The 19,017-nt window shown below is 32.8% G+C and overlaps 2 protein-coding genes across 2 annotated transcripts; one reads left to right on the top strand and one right to left on the bottom strand.

The window, feature by feature from the left end:
* Positions 1-749: 749 nt before the first annotated feature.
* Positions 750-3,519, top strand: LOC130999556 (magnesium transporter MRS2-I-like). The gene is made up of 11 exons (XM_057925120.1): positions 750-1,324; positions 1,405-1,434; positions 1,652-1,787; positions 1,866-1,987; positions 2,090-2,164; positions 2,232-2,444; positions 2,543-2,587; positions 2,666-2,710; positions 2,937-2,966; positions 3,054-3,173; positions 3,268-3,519. The coding sequence occupies exons 1-11, from the start codon at positions 1,085-1,087 to the stop codon at positions 3,352-3,354; spliced, it is 1,143 nt and encodes a 380-aa protein (XP_057781103.1). The 5' UTR covers positions 750-1,084; the 3' UTR covers positions 3,355-3,519.
* A 2,185-nt stretch (positions 3,520-5,704) lies between these two features.
* On the bottom strand, positions 5,705-8,478 carry LOC130999549 (U3 small nucleolar RNA-associated protein 18 homolog). The gene is made up of 2 exons (XM_057925109.1): positions 8,125-8,478; positions 5,705-7,817 (listed from the first exon to the last, which is right to left on the bottom strand). The coding sequence occupies exon 2, from the start codon at positions 7,799-7,801 to the stop codon at positions 6,080-6,082; it is 1,722 nt and encodes a 573-aa protein (XP_057781092.1). The 5' UTR covers positions 7,802-7,817; positions 8,125-8,478; the 3' UTR covers positions 5,705-6,079.
* Between the last annotated feature and the right edge of the window lie 10,539 nt (positions 8,479-19,017).

Below are 19,017 nucleotides of genomic sequence, written 5' to 3'. Positions count from 1 at the left end.
ATTAATTTTTTATTTACTTATTAATTTAATAAAAAAAAAACTCATATTATAAAAGTTCTACAAAAAATATTTACATAATGACGACAAAGATGTGTGACTACACACCAACAATATGAAATGGTGAAAATACCAAAATGCCAACATTATTTCTTTTGGGGGCAAGTTTAGGTATAAGAAATGGTGAAAATACCAAAATGCCAACATTATTTCTTTTGGGGCAAGTTTAGGTATAAGAAATGGTGAAAATACCAAAATGCTCTTAACAATGAAAACAATAATTGCATTACATTGAGAAAAAGACACCAAAGGTTGTATGGCACCGCCTGCTTTCGCTTATCCTCGTGGCCTACCTTTTATTTCTCATCACCTATTTCGAGATGAATAATTTGAAAATCTTTTACTTGAATAATTTATCTGTCAAAAAATAATTCTGCATCTACATTGTAGAAATAAAAAAAAAAATACAGGTTTCCTTTAAAAGGCACAATAACAAACTTTTTGGACCTTTTTTGTTAGCTTTCGCGTAGTATTTTGCATTGGACCGATTTTAGTATTTGATAGATTTGCACATGAGTGGTCCAAAAAATGTTTTTGTAAGCCGAATTTTCAATTTCAGTATTACACTCTTATCATATCTACGAATCAAGAAATTTAAAATTTTATTATTTATGTAAATGATAAGAATTTGGATGTAGAAAAATAATTGAGAATATTCAATAAATTTGTAGTTTTCTATCAACGGTAGATGCAAAAGGAAAAGTTGCAGTAAAGGGTAAAATGACATTAAGATGTAGTATATCGGATAAAGAAACCAACAAAAACTATTATGATTATGATTATGATTATGATTATCAAGAGACGTAATACTAAATCCTAAGCAAGAAGCAACTGCAAAGATGAGTAGACAACCATGAAGCATGCACACTGTAGCAAACGAGATAGTAAAATCGATGGCCCCTCCACTCTCACACAACTAATCCACCCAAAAAAATATCAAGATTTGATTGAGCTTTTCCACCGCTCTTTGTTGGCTGCTGCAAACAGTAAAGTCGGTCGCCTGTGGTGAGAAAGATTAATTGTTGTAATGGAGCAGAGTGATGAATTGGGTGCAGCGATTGAGATGTCGTTCAAGAAGAAAGCTGCGGTTTCGAGGAATTGGATGCTGGTGGACTGCTGCGGCGAGGGGATGATTGTGGATTGGGATAAGTTTGATATCATGAGACGGCTGCCCATTAATGGCAGAGACCTTAGGATTCTTGATCCTCTGCTCTCTTACCCTTCTGCAATTCTAGTCAGAGAAAGAGCCATTGTCCTCAATTTGGAGGTGCTTTGCTTTTTTTTCTTTCTTTCTTCTTTTCTGGGGATTTGTGTTGCTATTTTGTGATTTCTTTTATTGTTTTGCAGCATATCAAGGCGATTATAACTACAGATGAGGTGAGTTGTGAGAGTCTAGTTTCACATTTTATGCAAATTTTGGTGTATATTATCCGAGTAGGATGTCATTGCGGTTGCCTCTCTCTCTCTCTCTCTAGGTTTTAGTGGTTTTTAAGCAAATCTTGATATGAATCTTCCTAGTAGAATGTGTTACTGGAGTTTTGTGCAAATCTTGATATGGATATTCCAAGTAGAATGTGAATTTGTGTCTCTTTAGGTGTTGTTGAGGGATCCTCTTGATGATAATGTGGCCCCGATTGTGGAGGAGCTGCAGAGGCGACTGCCTTTGGGAAGTGGTCGCGGTGAAGGAGAAGAAGAGGAGCTTCTTGAAGCTCGGAGTAGTGAAGTAACAGGTTTCATATAGGAGTAATAGATTTTCATAATTCCCACATTGCATCTTTTGTGTGTGATTGTTGGTGAAACTGTGGTAGATTTCCCGTTTGAATTTCGAGCACTAGAAGTGGCATTAGAAGGCGTGTGCAGCTCCCTTGATGCGCAAACTAGAGAACTCGAGATTTCTGCTTATCCTGCATTGGATGAGCTCACTGCTAAGGTAACACATATTCACTCCATTTTGTGTTTCTGCTCTCTATCAAATTAGTATCCCTATGCCTATGCTTCATGTTCTTGATTTTCAACGATCTTGCGTGTGCAGACAAACAGCACAAACTTAGACCGTGTGCGCAAGATGAAGAGTTCTATGACAAGATTGACAAGTCGGGTTCAAAAAGTAGGCCCACTCTTAGGCTCTCAAGGTTGGTTTTGAGTTTGTTTCATGGAGTTGTTTGTTTTTCTAGGTGAGAGACGAACTAGAGCAACTCCTGGACGATGATGATGACATGGCTGATCTCTATCTCTCAAGAAAGATGGCCATGTCGGCTTCCGTCTCCACTGATTCTCTGAAAACAGAATCGAGATTTTCCACAAGCAGAACCAGCGGTAGTAAGGGCAGTGCAGCAACCACTACTCAAGAAGAGGATAATGTTGATGAACTTGAGATGCTGCTTGAGGTTTTCTACGCCATTCTTTGCTGCAAATAATCCAGCTTTGTTCCTTAGTCTTTGCGTCATAGATGGATTAAGCTTCTCATTCTGTTGTGTTTTTGCAGGCTTATTTTATGCAAATTGAGAGCACTATGAACAAGCTGACTACGGTTTGTCAATTCTTCTAGCTTTTTCAAGATTCTCTCATCTTTTTACTCTGATTTTATTACTTTTTGTTTCTTTGGCAGTTGAGAGAGTACATTGATGATACAGAAGATTACATTAATATTCAGGTAATAATATGATTGTTTTAAAACTAATTTTAGAAACTTGAACTATGATTATACACATACCTATGTGAGACATAGGCCTTAAATCTGTACCGCGAATTCTGGAGAATTCAAATTCAGTTTTGTTTGAATTTTCTGAGTCAAATCTGTTTTAGCAGATTTTGGTAATGAAATAGTAGCAGAGTAGTTCATGTTGTGTTCTTGACAGTATTTATCTTGTTGGATGCAGTTGGATAATCATCGGAATCAGCTGATTCAGGTTTAGTTTGATCTCGTATTTTATTTCACCATTACACGTGCACTGATAAACAAGGGAACTCGTAATAAACTCGTATTCTTGGTGCAGCTGGAGCTATTTCTGAGTTCAGGCACAGTGTGTTTGGCTGTGTATTCTTTAGCTGCAGCTATTTTTGGAATGAATATTCGATATCCATGGAGGGAAAACCATGGCTTCCTGTTCAAATGGGTATGTAATTAAATCATAAAAAATTATATATTTTTCTTACTGACCAAAGTTGGAATATTTTTGTTAATTTTTGTAAAATGTATGTGTTATGCAGGTGGTGATGGTTACTCTGGTTGTTTGTGGATTCCTTTTTCTATGGATGATCTCTTATGCTCGGCATAAGGGACTTGTTGGTTCTTGATTACTATAATAAGTTTTGTTACATTTAATTACAAAAATTCAAGTTGGGTAGTGTGACATATCATGCTCCGAAAATGTAGTTGGACCCCCTTTCGACTTCGTCCTAGAAAATGTAATGTGTAAGAATTTATTTTTAGAGATCTCCGAAGCATAACATTTTCTTAAATACGTATTGGTGTAATTATAATTTCAGAATAGTTTTGTCCACAATTATTTTGGTACTTTATGAGCACAATTCGTTATAAAATGAATATTTTGAAGGGTGTCAGTGATGGAATATATAAGAAAAGATATAAGAAAATAAACAAAATTAAACTAAAGCATATAAAGTTGAAATTGAAGAAAAAATATAAGAAAATAAATAAAATTAAAAATGAGACGCAAAGTGAGACATTAATTGTGGTACATTGAATCTCATTCGAATTACATCAAGTACTCTCTTGATTATACTATAGGTAGAAAATCTATAATTGATTTGGCACAATTAATATCAATTTTAAACTAAAAAAATGGAGAAACTTAATTTCTAAACAAATACTAGTTGTGTGTGGAATCGACTAAAGTTATTATGCATGCGTGGTCCCTTGTTTTGCCATGTTTAGGTTTCAAATTTGAAATGATAAGGTGGAGAGCTTGCGACATTGAACATAGGAAAATGAATATGTTCAAATACTACAAATACTCAACCAATATATGTACATATATTAAACTTATTTTATCAATAATGACGGATCCAAATCTTATAATTTAGAATTTATTCCTTGTTCACTCGGAGATTTCCAAATAATGAAAATCTTTTATATTAATAAATAAATCTAAAGTTCAATTTTCTAATATTGTCGCCTTCCCCTAAATTCAAAAGGCAAGTATTTATTATCTCCTTTATAGTAACTCAAAAAAGAAATACTGACTTAATACACATACTCAGAAATTCAAAAAAGAAGACTAGAAGATTGAGGAGAAGATGGGTTAGGGGTGGTAAAACGGTTCCGGTTAATCGGTTTTAACCGTAACCGAACCGGAAAAACCGGTTTTCGGTTAACCGATAACCAGTTTTTACCGGTTCGGTTCGGTTATCGGTTAGTGTGCTCATCACTAATCGGTTAATCGGTTTAACCGGTCGGTTAACCGGTTAAACCGATTAACCGGTTTATTTTATTAAATTAATTAATTTATATTTTAATATTTTAATTTAAATAATACATTAATATTTCAAGTATCTATAATTTTTTTTGGTTCTAAATTATCATAAGTTATGAATTGGTGCAGTGGATAAGACCTTATTCTTTCTTTCAAATGTCACAAGTTCAAATCTTATTGCACACATTCTACAAATTTGAATTTTTTTAAATAAAACCGGTTAATTCGGTTAACCGATTAACCGAATTAACCAGTTAAATTCGGACAAATTGAGAAATCGTGGATTAATCGGTTTGGTCAACCGGACCGGTTAACCGATTAACCGGTCCAATAATCGGTTCGGTTACCGGTTAGGGAAATGACCCTTAACCGGTTCCAGTTAACCGGTAAATCGGTTCGGTTTTAACCGAACCGACCGGTTTACCAGCCCTAGATGGGGTCACTGGGACACATTGAGATTTTGAGAAAAATCAAGAGTATATTCGATAATTTCACATTCAATAATTTAAAATGAAAAATAAAAATTCCTTATACAAGTTCCACATCGTTGCTAACAATTTGATTCAACAAACCATATCTTTTTCTAACAATCATTTTTTTAGAATAATTACGAATAAACAATCATTGAATTATTGTTTTCTATGTTAAGGGCATTTTGGTATTTTCATCATCTTTTATACCTAAAATTGCCCCCAAAATGAAATAGTAAGATTTTAAATATATCGTATGTACAAGTAAGAACGCAAGTAGTACAACTCTTACGCCCTTTTTTTTGAAGCATAACGTATAAATTTTCGCAATACATTTTTCCTTGGACAAGATATAATTTCTTTTTTTTTGACTTGGGGGAATTGGGGAGGGAGAGCAGTGGGATTTGAACCCGAGACCTCACTGTTCACACACAGGAGGTCGCACCGCTTGGTATCCCCTTGGGGACGACAAGATATAATTTTATACCTACAGGAAGGGGTTATAATATTACACCAACTTATAAGGAATGAAATAAATATATTTACATTCAAAACAAAAAAGATAGTATAAAATATGTGATCATCACTTTAAGTTATAAATTAATACCTCATTATATTATTCTTCTATCTAGAGGAATAAAAAGCAAAACATAGCCTAAAAGTAATACTCCATGCTAATAGAAATCTCTGTCCCTCTTCAAATTTGATGAAAGATGCAATATATCATGTTGCCACAGCCAATTTCCTCTGACAAAATAATACTACATGATTAAAGAAACTAAATGAGATCGCACAAATGCAGTTCAAAAAGCGTAACAAGCTAATTGCATATAACGATACAAAAGAAGAATATGGCCCAAAAAAGAAAACCCTACAACCTGAAACTATAAATTCTTCAGACAGGTACAATCGGCTTACTATATCACCCCCTTCAAAAATTTGTGTGCAAGATGGCTCAAAGAAAAAACTTTCAATGCCAGGGGTGATGAAAATCAAACTTTCATCTCTGTGAGAAGAAATATAACCATTGTGAATTCCACAAAAAAGATCACGTGAACGCGCCTCAATCAGCAAACATAACAACAAAGTTGGCATCTAATTTGGCTAAGAAACTTACTAAGCCCGACTATAGTGATGCAACTTGTATAACAAGACTTTTCCAGCAGCATTTCCCACTGCCATGAAACCTCCGTGAGGGCTGAAATCCATACAGCTCGGATAGTGCACAGCCTTATTAGGAGGCGGCCAGTTTGAAAAAACAGTTAAAGACGGGACATGAATCAGCTTCATGCTATTCTTCTTCATGCGAGAACTGATGGCCAGAATTTGTGCATCCGGGTTAAATTTCATAAAATCCACCTTAGTAGTCAAGTTCTCAATAACTTTTATAGGTTTTCTCTTCCCACCTATGAACTCATCTCTGTTGTAGATGTTCACAATCCCACTGTCTGAACCAGCTGCAAATAAATTTCCAACGGGTGGAACAGACAAAGCTGTGCCAGTCAGACAACCTTCATCCACGCCTTTGTGGAAGCACGACCTTGTTCTTAGATCCCAGTGATAAATTTGCCCATCCCCACCAGAACTCAACAACTGCTGTCCATCATTAGTGAACGCTATGGATCTAACACTTCCGTTCATCTTCAGTGTTCCAATCAGTTCTTTCGTCTTTGATGACACTAACAGAATATACCCTTCGTTTCCAAGAAAGGCGATGGTCTTAGAATCAGGGCTAACCTCAAAAGATTCCAAGCTCTTCTCATCCCTTCCTGCAAGAGGGCCTATCTTATCTACGTGAGCTTTGACTAAATCAAAGCTATAAGCAAACTTCCTCCTTCCTGATATAATGGCCTGTGATCCATCAGGTAAGAAAGCAGCCTTTCGAATAGGACAGTCCTCAAGAAAAATGCTCTGTATCATCTCATTTTTCTTCCCATCTACTTGAAAGAACTTCAATGTTCTATCCAACCCACCAACAAGGAGCAACTGTGCATTCTTGTGGAACTGAACAGAATTAATGGGACCTTGGGAAGGGTCCTTCATATTAGCATCAGACAATCTCGAGTATTCAAGAAGCCCTGGCAATAATTTCACACTCCTCTTTAGAACAAGATCTTCATTTGTCCTGAGGATATCATCAGCATATTCAGGACGCTCGTAACCACTTGCTATAACCACTCCATTTTCTTTGTCAGAATCATCATCTTCAGAGCTATACACTGGCTGAGCATTAAGACGTGCCCAATCAGTACCACGGTTCATCTTCATATGTTGAGCTCTCAATCTTGACTCATACGCTTCACCAGAAATTATACTTTCATCCTCTCCCTTCCTCAGCTTCCGCAGTTTGTTAACGTTAGCTATGTTTATACTAGTCTTTTTCTCTTCATCATCGACCCACACAGGTTTTCTTTCATTGTTCTCCTGTTCATCAGCATTCTCTTCTCCAGACTCGATGTCCTCCTCGTACACAGACAATGTACTATCTGCTGACCTATCAGTGAAGAACAACGCAGAGCTGTTGTCCACCTCCTCTCTAGCTTCTTCTTCTTCTTCATCATCCTTCCCAAACCCAACCGGTGAGTACAAGGAGCTAAACAAAAAGTTCTCGAGCTTCTTTCTCTGCTTCCCCTCCTCAATTTCCAATTGCTTGTCGTCGTCGTCCCCCTTCCGCCCTTTCTTTCTCTTCTTATTCTTTGTAGGATCTACGATAATCTTGTCTCCGTCTTCAACCTCTTCTTCCCTTTCTTCAGCAAGTTCAATCTTAGCTTTCTCCATCACCCTCTTTTTCTTCTTCCCTGCCTCCTTAGGTAGGGCATTTTGAGAAATTAAGCTCATTTTCTCAGGCCACAAACTGCTCAAACCAAATCAAATAGTAAAACTAATCAATGATATAAACATACAAAAACAAAAGCATAAAAACCACTCCGCAAAGCTTACACAAGTAACTTTGAATTGATTATCTATATATTCTAGAGACGCTACAACAAAATAATTTCTTCGACAAAGTAATACACCATCTAGTAACCAACAAAGTAATTCGCTGCCATAATCATGATATCAGAAAAACATTCTCCCAAAAAATTAAACTTGCACTTATTACCACGAAAGTAACTCTCTAGCAGAATCGTCACTAACAAAAAGGCTTAAAATTAGATTACCTCCGCCGTGGCGAGCAAATAGGAAGGCGGCAGTCTAGATTTCTCGAGCTCTTTTATGCAGAGTATAATCCAAGTGATTGATCAATTGCGCCGGTGAGTTCCCTTCCTAGTTCTTGAGAGAGTCTAAGTCAGTCGCTTCAGCACCTACGGCAAGCAAGGAAATAGAAAATCGACGGCGGTAGTGTTCGAGCCACGGTGGAGGAAGAAGAAGATTAGGGTTTGGGCTGTGGCGGGAGCAGAGGCGCTATAGTTGAAAGATTTTTCAAATGGGCTTTCAGTAATTTGGGCTTTTGATTGAACAGAATAATTTAAAGCTTTGCTTTGTGTATAAATCCGTCTTATATTTTAGCGAACTTCAATTTTATAGTGTTTCGGAAAAAATATACATATTTTATATATAAAAAAATCTTTTGTGTTATAAACTAGAGAGAAAAGGAGAAGAAGAGAGAATAACGTAGAGAGAGTAAAGAGAACAAATCTGCAGGAGCTTATTATTATGAGGACTAAATGCCTCTATTTATAGGAGATACAAAGCTAGGGTTAGGGTTTAGAGTTAAGTCATTTAATAGGGAAATATATATTTTATATATATTTACAACACTCCCCCTTAAATGACTAACCCTAAAAATATGTTATCTCATTAAAACCTTGCTAGGAAAAATTCAATGGAACAAAAACCTAGTCTAAGGAAAAAGAGTAGAGCTGCTCCCCCTGAAAATGATCATTGTATATCTTTGAGTCGATGCATGTCGATCTTGTGTACTAGCTTTCTGAAAGTTGATGTTGGTAATGCCTTTGTGAATAAGTCCACCAATTTATCGCTTGATCGAACTTCATGTATCCTTTGAGTTGTGTGCAATATGACTTCAAAGAAACTCCTCATTTGATGTTAGAGTCTAGCTAGATGTTCACGCCTTGTTAAAAATCTCTCCGTAAAAACCCTATGGGAAAAATTCGGTAGAGGAAAAAAGTACAAGACGTATATTTACTCATATATTACACTAGTTGCCTCGTTAAAAACCTTAACTAAGAAAACCTTGTAGGAAAAAACTTAGTAAGGGAAAAAGAGTACAACCATTTGGCCTTCAGGGCCATTGACCTTCAAAGTCTAATTTTCGAAATTATTTAAAAGATCATGCTCCCCCTCAAGATAACAATCTTGAATGTGTTCACTATAGTTTTCGAAATTAAATAAATAATCAACATCATCCATCAATTTTGAATTTCGATTTCTTTCATAACATAGACCAATTGTAATTTGCTTTGAATATAACCAATAAGATGGTTAATATCATTTAAAATTCTCCTTCTTGAAGAAACATTAAATCTTGCTAGCAAGTCAACTTCGAATTGTATATCATGCATGATAAAAGCAGTGCTTCAATAGCACACAAGTAAGGAACTTCGGGTCCTAAATAACTTCGTTATTTTCTTTTGGTTTAGGTGTGTCTTTATCAACTTCAAGTGATAGAATAATCGTTTGATAGCTAAAAGGATGTGCTATTATTCAAAATCTTCTTTGGGTAGGTCGACTAATACATATAAATATAGTCAATTGGTTTGAAATACTCTATCTGGGAGATTCTCGATCTTCGGGTCGAGATGATATTTAGTTTAACTAAGTTTTTCAAAACTCATATTTAGACATGAGTTAACTTCCTCAAGTTTTGAGTATTCACAAATGTTCTTTCTTCGGAAAGAATTCATTTAATCGGTTATGGACTTTCACATATATATCCATGTTTAATGGCCTATATAATAATATAACCATAACGTCCATAAATTTGATATCTATGTCAATGATTACTGCCATAAATGTTATATAAATAACGAAACATAATGCCACGTATAACATGAGAATATATTTGATTGATTTTGGATTTCTCAAACCCTTGAGCTACTAATCTCGCTTAACATCTTATTATTTTCATTTAGCGAGTTCGGCTCTGCCTCATTGTTTATTTCTATATTTTTCAGTGCTTCTGGCACTCTAATATAATTTGTTTTGGATCCAAATAATCTTCAAATTGAACTAACAATTTGTTGAGGCAAAAAGTGTTGTCGACAACTATCATTTTTCTTTTATACGATTCTCATGTATTCCCAAAGTTCATGGCAACTTTATAAAAACTAAATTTTCACAATTTCCCATAATATTTGGTCTAGTTGTTTCGTAATCCCAATATTACGATAATTTAGTGCACGTGCAAAATGTATTGGGATTATCGTCTTCAGGACGATCCTCTTCATGAGGTTTTTGGAATGATTTGATTTCTTTATTTGATTTTGTAATCCGCGGATATTTTATCTTGGGCACCAATAAGTTGTTCACGCTCATGGCGTCCATGAGCATTGAATTAAATTCGTCCATCTAGGATTTCAATTATTTGTGGTGCAATATAACATGTATATGAAATTTCTCTCCTTTGGCAGTCAATAATAATTTATTGAACTTTTGGTTCATTAATGCGTGAATCTAACATAATTAATCCAACAAGAAATTTACGGTATTGTATAATTCATCATTCACATATATCTCCCTCTAATGCCGAAAAATTTTCAAGTTGGATAATCAAAGTATCAATATATGAATTGATCCTCAATTATTGGCTCTATATATGTATTTTTCACAAAGTATACATATAATTTTCATAGAGCTATGAGTGCATTTGAATGGTGATAAAAGAATTTAGTAGATGGGAAATCCTCTTCGGGGGGTATTTTCATCACGCACTAATTGTAATGTAGACAACCCAAATACTCAAGTCTTGAGTTATTTTAAAATCATTTGGGTGTATGAATTTGAAATTCATCTTGACATGATTATGTGATAAAAACAATAGATCATGTATAATTATTCAATTCTCATGGGAAAATCAATGAAGCTCTTCCGGAGCCCATACAAAAATGTTATCAATTTTTAATTGTATAACTCATATTCTCAATAATAGATCAAAAACAATTGAATTGAGAAGATCAATTGCTCTTCAAGAGCTTGTAATAATTAAATTATGTGTATATGTTGTTTTTCTTCAAGAATAAACATATATATATATATATATATATATATATCACCTAAAATATAAATTGTTCTTCAAGAACATGTAATATTCTTCAGGAATATTAATTGTGCTGCTTCGGGAGCATCAATATTAATTCAATATAAAGTAAAGAAATTTAATAATAAATTAAATACTAAATAATAAGGAAATATCAAAATAAAGCTTAAAATAAAAATTCAATCTCAATATTTTAATATTCTCCTGGAATATTAATTTTTATCTCATGCGTTCATCGGGAACACATTATATTTAATGAAGTAATGTCGTTGTGTTTCATCACAACGATTTATCTTTTATAATAATCTTCAAGATTATTAATAATTGTAATTTTAATATAACATGATATATTAAAATAAAGCAATCCTTCGGGAATTGTATTAATAAATCAATTTAAATGTGCTCATCGGGAACACATTATATTTAAAATGAATGAATGTCGTTGTATTTTATCAAAAAAAAATTCGACGATTTATCTTTTAATAATCTTCGGGATTATTAAAGATTGTATATTCATGTTTCTTCGGGAAACTATGAAAATATATTAATTAATGCAATATTATATCAATAATATCAATATCAATAACATGAATAAAGGAAACGGTCCCTAATATAATCATTACAAAATGAATTTTGTTGTTTTATATATCAAAGTGAAATTCATATAATAACAATTCTTATGTCAAAATAACTGAAGAGAGATTGAGCAATTGAAATCGCAATTGAATTTAGAAGCAATTGAGAAATCGCATATCATTGATCAAATCAGAATATAAGAGAAATTGAACAATTAATTGGCTTAGTAACATATATGAACTGATACATAAAAAATAATTAACTAATTAAATGGGAAGTAAAAACATGAGTTTAATCAATAATTCAATAAGATACGCACCAAACAAATCAGTATCAGCCATGTATTTGAATAAAACAATATTGACATGAGATATAATGAAGCAAATTGACGGCTAACAATTAAAATTGTAGTAATTAGTTCTTAACGAACTTCTGTTTGTTTTTATATTTACGCCCATTAGCTCTCAATATTGATTATGTCATCTTCGCCATGAAAATTTCGAGCAGAAAGGAAATTAGATCAGAGATCTACAAAAAAAACAAAAACTTAAAATCCAAATTTCATTAGCATCTAAGAATTTCAACCCAGAAATACAAGTTACTTTTTTTTTAGAGAGAAACAACAGATCAAGAGAAAGAAAGAAAATTTATAATCATTGATTTGAGTTTCATTAATTTCCACAATTTCATCAAAATAATGATTCGATTATCACACCTATATATAATCAAATAGGAATTACCTTGTTGGAAAGACACGATTCTTTCCTAGGGCATACCTTCAAATATTGATTCAATTGATTAAAGACTCGTGGCTAGAGACTCGTGCTAATAACGTGTTATAAACTAGAGAGAAAAGGAGAAGAAGAGAGAATAACGTAGAGAGAGTAAAGAGAACAAATCTGCAGGAGCTTATTATTATGAGGACTAAATGCCTCTATTTATAGGAGATACAAAGCTAGGGTTAGGGTTTAGAGTTAAGTCATTTAATAGGGAAATATATATTTTATATATATTTACAACATTTTGCCTTTTGTTACAGGGTATGAAATCTATGTTAGTTTGAGCGTGAGTATGAAAAAGGCACAAATAACCTTTCAAATATTAAGAAATAAAAATTGAAGGATTAATAGGTAGAGATTAGGAATCAATCCAGTTTATAGATATTGATTATATGAATGGTTATGATTGTTTTTTATGTTAAACAATGCATCTTCTGTATAATAATGAATCATTCATTATTATTATTATTTTTATCAGAAAAAAAAGGTTATGTATTACTCAAAAACGAGGTACCAATAGTACCAAAAAAAAACAACAACAGAGTCTCATTTAGCCAAAAGGCCAAACGAGACGAGGCAGAAAAGGAAAAAAGCCCGAGAGATACAGGGCAAAAGAACACCAAAACTAAAAAACCCCGGTCGAATCAGAACTAGAAGCAGCTCCCCTCACCCTGCCTCGCCGGATTAGTGCAGTATCGTGCGCAACTAAACGTAAAACTAAACAATTAAACAGGAGGCCAAAGAGAAATCTGAAGAGCAACAGGACTCAAAACTAAACTCATGTTTCAACACTTTAAACGATGACAACTAACTCCACAGCCTGCCTTTAGCTTCCATAACCAGATTTTTGAAGATTTTTGACGTCCCAATTTAAATGAAGAGCATCGAGGTGTGGAGCAATAGTACAAATTGAACTATTGCTCGACACCTCGAGCATCAAGTGTCGAACATCGCGTGTCGAGCAACTGAGAACTGTCGAGCGTCGAGCATTGAACTGTCGAGCAAGGCGAGCAATAGTTCGAATTGAGCTATTGCTCGACACCTCGAGCATCGAGCGTCGAGCAACTTAAAACTGTCGAGCGAGGCGAGCGTCGAGCATTGAACTGTCGAGCGTGGCGAGCAAGGGGATTTATTTGGTATTTTCTTTTTATCTTAATTAAGGATATCTGTGAGTACATTTTATACATTTATTTTATAGTGGGTATATTTTTATTTTTATCTTTCAAATAGGGTAAAAACTACCATTAACCCTATTTGTATTTTAAATCATTTGTATGGGCTTGAGAACTCCTTGTAGTACTCTCTTTAATATTATTTGATTTTACCTTTAAAAAAAATCAAACCCGTCAATTGAAATTGAATGCACCGAATTACATACACCTATTAATTCTCACACTTCTTACAATAAAAATGTTTATTTTAGCCACACCTTATCCACACCACACCACGGCTATTGATGGCGACCGACATCTTCACATCCAAATAAAAAAGTAACACAGGTAGCGTAGCATCAATTATACGAAGAAGCAATATAATTTTTACGTCCAAATCCAATCATGTCAAGATAAATCAATGTCATGTATGCAGTATATATAACACACGCACGCACGCACGCACACGTGTGTGATGTGTGTGTGCGGCTCTGCTCCATTCTCACATCACAAAAGCAAAGCGACAGTGAAACCAGCAAGAAAGTAAGTCGGGCCTGATTAATGGGCCCATTTTTAGCCTAAAAGTCCAACTCCAAAACCCCTACACGTGTGTGAGGCCCACATTTTCACTATCAACATTTAAGGCCTCGCTCGTGTGTGGTTGTCTATTCATTGAACCTGCGGCGTGATATCTCACCATGCATTGTTTCATTTTCTTGAGGCATCACTCATTTTTCCTCCTTGTATATTTTTTTATTACTATTTCTTTTCTGTGAACGACCAAAAATTTATAATGTGGGGTCTTTCTTTCTTGGAGGTGGAGGAGTCCTAAAGACATCCAATCAAAAATAGATAAAACTCATGAATTGATTCAAATATATATTAAAGAGGGGGGGAAATATAAGGGATGAATTCCAAACGATTGTAGTGCTTTAATTTTTATACTCTTTTCGTCTCATCTTTTTTCGACACAAATTTCTTTTAAAAAATATATAAATTGATTAAGAGTGATGGGACTCACATATTTCAAATAATTAACTATGACCTTTTCATGGAGACAAGAAGAATGAGAGAGAAGAATGAGACGGTTGAAGAATTATTTTTGAATGAAATTCTGAATTAATTTATAATTAAATTACATTAAGATTTTTTTTATTTTTTATTTTTGAAGTATGGAATTGCACGAGTTTTCGAGTTTGATATCATTTCAATCATTCGAGTCCCTAAATAATATATATATATATATATATATTATTTAGTGGTTCTTATATATATATATATATATATTACATAACCTATCTTTTGGGTCCTTATCAATTAAACTACTTTTTCAATATTTAAGGATGAATTAAAATAAAAAAAGTTGTATTGATTTCAAAGTATTTTTAAAATTATTTAATTTATTGAAACGTCAAGTGGTGTGTGTCCGATTGTACAACCCAACAAACTCAATGATGGTTAATATTTTCTATCAAATTATTGGGTCAAATTTAACCTAAAATTCAAGGTTAGCGTTGAACTTTCGTGGTAATGTTAGAGGCCACAATTAACAATTCTAGGTACCTAAAATTGTATTTTAACTTTTTTCAGTCACTTATAACCACTATTGATAAATACACTCTAAGTAACTCGATCTAAAAGTTAATTTTTCCAATCACAAAATCACTCATTCTAACGACTTAATTATTCGAAAATATAACGTGTATCAGCACTATTTTAAAATTTATCATGTCATCCATTTTGATTAATTAAAAGGATGAAAGGTTTTTTCACTGTCATTTTCATAAAAATAAATGGTTTGATGATTGGTGGCCAGCACCAACAGGTCGGAAAATTCTATAGAATGTGTACATGCATATACTTGAGCATATAATTCCAAGTCAAGAGAGGGGGCTAGCAAGCATAGGCACCTTCTGCACCCCTTTATAGAGCCCATTCCAGTTATGTTAAAGTAGATATTTTAATTTTATTTTGATCAATCTTCTATTCTCACGTATTAACATACTATAAAATACGAATTAATTAAAATATATAAATTTTAAGTAGAGCATGTTTGAATTCTCTATGTAAATGTCTGAATTGCAAAAAATAAAATTTCACTACATATAAGATTCGAATTGAGGGCCATGAATTCATCCAACAAGTTGATGAATCAACCGTAAATCTTAATGATCTAAAACTTCAAAATGGTTCATATTTTATATTTTAAGAGATGTTTTATTTTAGCCTCCTACTATTTAATATATATATATATATTCGAATCGAGAATTAAGTTTTTAATGTATGATGCTTCACTTTTTTAAATAGTGTATACTATTCGACTCAATATTAAAATTAAAGATATTTCTAATTTTTTGTTGGCACAAACAAAATCTAGAACAACTTTTTGGTGTTAATAGGCAAAAATGCCCTTTTCTTATAAACACTTGTAAAAATGCCCTTTTTCATAAGTGAAAAAGGGCATTTTTACAAGTGTTTATAAGAAAAGGGCATTTTTGCAAATGCCCCTTGAAACTATCTCCATATTTCACATATACTATAAAACTTTGAATCGAACATCTGACAAAATAATTTTTTAAAACTAGGAGATAAGACAAATGGTTAGCAGCACAACGTTTGAATTTTAGATTAATTTCTTTCTTCGGATATGATTTTTTTTTTAATTAATTTTCTTGACGAGTGATTTACTCCGATCAAAATTATTATCCTTTGCAATTGTTCATCAATTTATTATTTTTTAACAACTTTATCAATTTATTTAGTAACATTTTTTGAGTTTGGGGATGAGGGAATCGAGGATTTGTATTAAATAATACTCCAATAATTAATTTGAAAAGGACGTTTTCTTATTAAAAAAATAATAAATCTATGCAACCACATTGTGGCCACCCACAAACTAGTATAATAAGAAAAAATTTGATTTATTTCATTTATTTTTTTAAATGAAAATAGGATTTAGTTATTTTATTATATTCTCTACATTGTACTTATTTTTTTTAAAATTGCATTTTTAATTTTTAATTTTTAATTTATTTTTTAATAAAAATAAAAAAAATACCAAAAAAATTGCAAAAAAATAACTGCAGTATAGAAAATATGATAAAATAACTAAATCTTATTTTTATTTTATAAAATAAATTAAATTATTTTCTATTTAGATAAATTGTAGGTGGTGGCTCCGTGGCTGTTTAGCACAAAAGCCATCTGCCATTTAAAGTGTTTCCTAAAATTATATCACAATGATAGTTTAAAGTATTTTCAAGACATTTAATTCCAACACGTTTTATCGATAAGGTTAGCCAAGATTAATGGTCCAAAATTTGGCAAATATTGTGTCGTTTTTTCGTGGGCAGCCTGAAAAAGTTTGATCAAATCAAACTTTAATAAGTGGACCCTATTTTGTCTATGCTCCTTAGAAAGCACGTCCAAAATGAGTTGGCTTTGTCCTTTTTTTTTGTTATTTTTATCAATAAAATTATTTTAATTTGTAAATTATGTGCATTGTCTATTTTTAAGTGGATTTTCTTTACATAATTTTTAATAAGACTCGACCTTTGGTCTGCTAGGTCTCCTTCGTTACAATATTTAGGTGTGAAACCTATCGATTTCCTCATCAGAAAAAACATACTCCCTCCGTCCCTGAAATAAGTTCCTCTTTTTCCATTTTGGGACGTCCCCCAAATAAGTTCCTCTTTCTTTCTTTCTATTTTTGGACAACTACCCCACCACTAATAATACTTTATTTATTCTTACTTTTCACTTTTCACCACTCCCAATACTAATTATACCACTTTTTCACCACTCTCAATACTAATTATAACATATTTTTCTCCACTATCAATACACTTTACCATTTTCCTTAAAACCCGTGCCGTCCCCAAAGAGGAACTTATTTTGGGGACGGAGGGAGTATTGATTTCAATTAGTCGAAAATGTAAATTATGCTATAATTGCAAAAGAATTTAATTAATGTATTCGATGACATGCACAGTTTAAAAATCATGTCCAAAATAAAAAATAACGGTCCAAACTTTGTATATTTGACTATAATCATCTCAATTTTGATTAAAATTTATTGTGTTGATGTTTAAGAAAAAATAGTTGAAAACAATTTACAGTTTACGTACAATGGTATAAGCATAATTACCAATGTCTTCAAACAAGGAATGCTGCTACATTTTCATCATGAGAAAATAATTGTGTCGTTTTCAGTACAATTTTGGTTGCAATTCATAGTGTTCAAGGCTAATGTGACAATGACACATTTATTTTGACTGAAATTTTAAAATGCTTTAATTTTTTAAATTGTATATAAAAAATATACTACTTCCGTACACAAAAAATAATTTCAGTAAGGGACGACATGAGTTTTAATAAAATTGTTATAATATTGTGAGTAGAGAAATGGTTTCACTTAAAAAGTAGTGTTTACAATCATAATTAATTATATTGTGAGTGGATAATATGACTCACCATGTGATAGATAGTTTTTAAAAAGGGAAATAGACTATTTTTTGTGGACATCTCAAAATGGCAAAAAAAGACTATTTTTTTGTGGATGAAGGGAGTATCTCTTTTATAAACACAAGCTCTCTATGCCTAAATTGACAAAATTATTCCTAACATCTCAATCATTATTGTACATAGAAGATAACACTTTACATATTATTAATTAATACATCATGAAAAAAAAACGATTTGATAGCTATAAGTCAAAAGTTTATTTGTTTAGCTTCAAAAAAAAAAGTTTATTTGTCCACCCAGGTAGCCATATCATTTGACTGGGTGATTAAATGATCTTGTCATCGGCTAGATGATCAGACTATATAACCGACGACTAGATCATCTAGCACCCGACTATATGAACTTTTGACTGATATCTTTTAAAATCGTTCTTTTAAAAAAAAAATCTTATACATTTCTCACTAATAGTTGGTATATTGGTCAAATATGTAAGACTCTTTACAAAAACCAAACAAAATAATCAAATATCAAATTGTATTTAAGTTTGTTCAATTTATTTGGACACATAATATCTACTCTTTCTGTCCCACTTCAATAGGCTCGTTTTTCATTTTAAGTTGTTCCACTCCAATAGGGCCCAGTCTTAATATGAAAATGTTTAGGGCTTTATTAAGTAACAATAAGAGAGTACTATTTAGTCTTTTCATAAGGGAGTACTCTTAAAAGGTTAATTTTTGGTGAACCACATATCATTATAGCAAAAAAATGAGATTCTTGTCCCTTTGGGATGGCCTAGTGGTTGGGGTGGTTGCCTGTTGTCCAAGAGGTCACAGGTTCGAATACTCTCGGCCACAATAACCACTA

The sequence above is a fragment of the Salvia miltiorrhiza genome, chromosome 1, assembly GCF_028751815.1.
Source record: "Salvia miltiorrhiza cultivar Shanhuang (shh) chromosome 1, IMPLAD_Smil_shh, whole genome shotgun sequence".
NCBI lineage: Eukaryota > Viridiplantae > Streptophyta > Magnoliopsida > Lamiales > Lamiaceae > Salvia > Salvia miltiorrhiza.
Note: the sequence above shows the minus strand (reverse complement) of the source record. Positions and strands in the feature narration are given on the sequence as shown.

What these genes read in the sequence shown, in the direction of transcription:
- LOC130999556 (XM_057925120.1), top strand. Translation starts at nt 1,085, where the DNA reads ATGGAGCAGAGTGATGAATTGGGTGCAGCGATTGAGATGTCGTTCAAG. An exon ending in TGACAAGTCGGGTTCAAAAA is followed by an intron (nt 2,165 to 2,231) that starts GTAGGCCCACTC and finishes TTGTTTTTCTAG; the next exon opens with GTGAGAGACGAACTAGAGCA. An exon ending in AACTTGAGATGCTGCTTGAG is followed by an intron (nt 2,445 to 2,542) that starts GTTTTCTACGCC and finishes GTGTTTTTGCAG; the next exon opens with GCTTATTTTATGCAAATTGA.
- LOC130999549 (XM_057925109.1), bottom strand. Translation starts at nt 7,801, where the DNA reads ATGAGCTTAATTTCTCAAAATGCCCTACCTAAGGAGGCAGGGAAGAAG.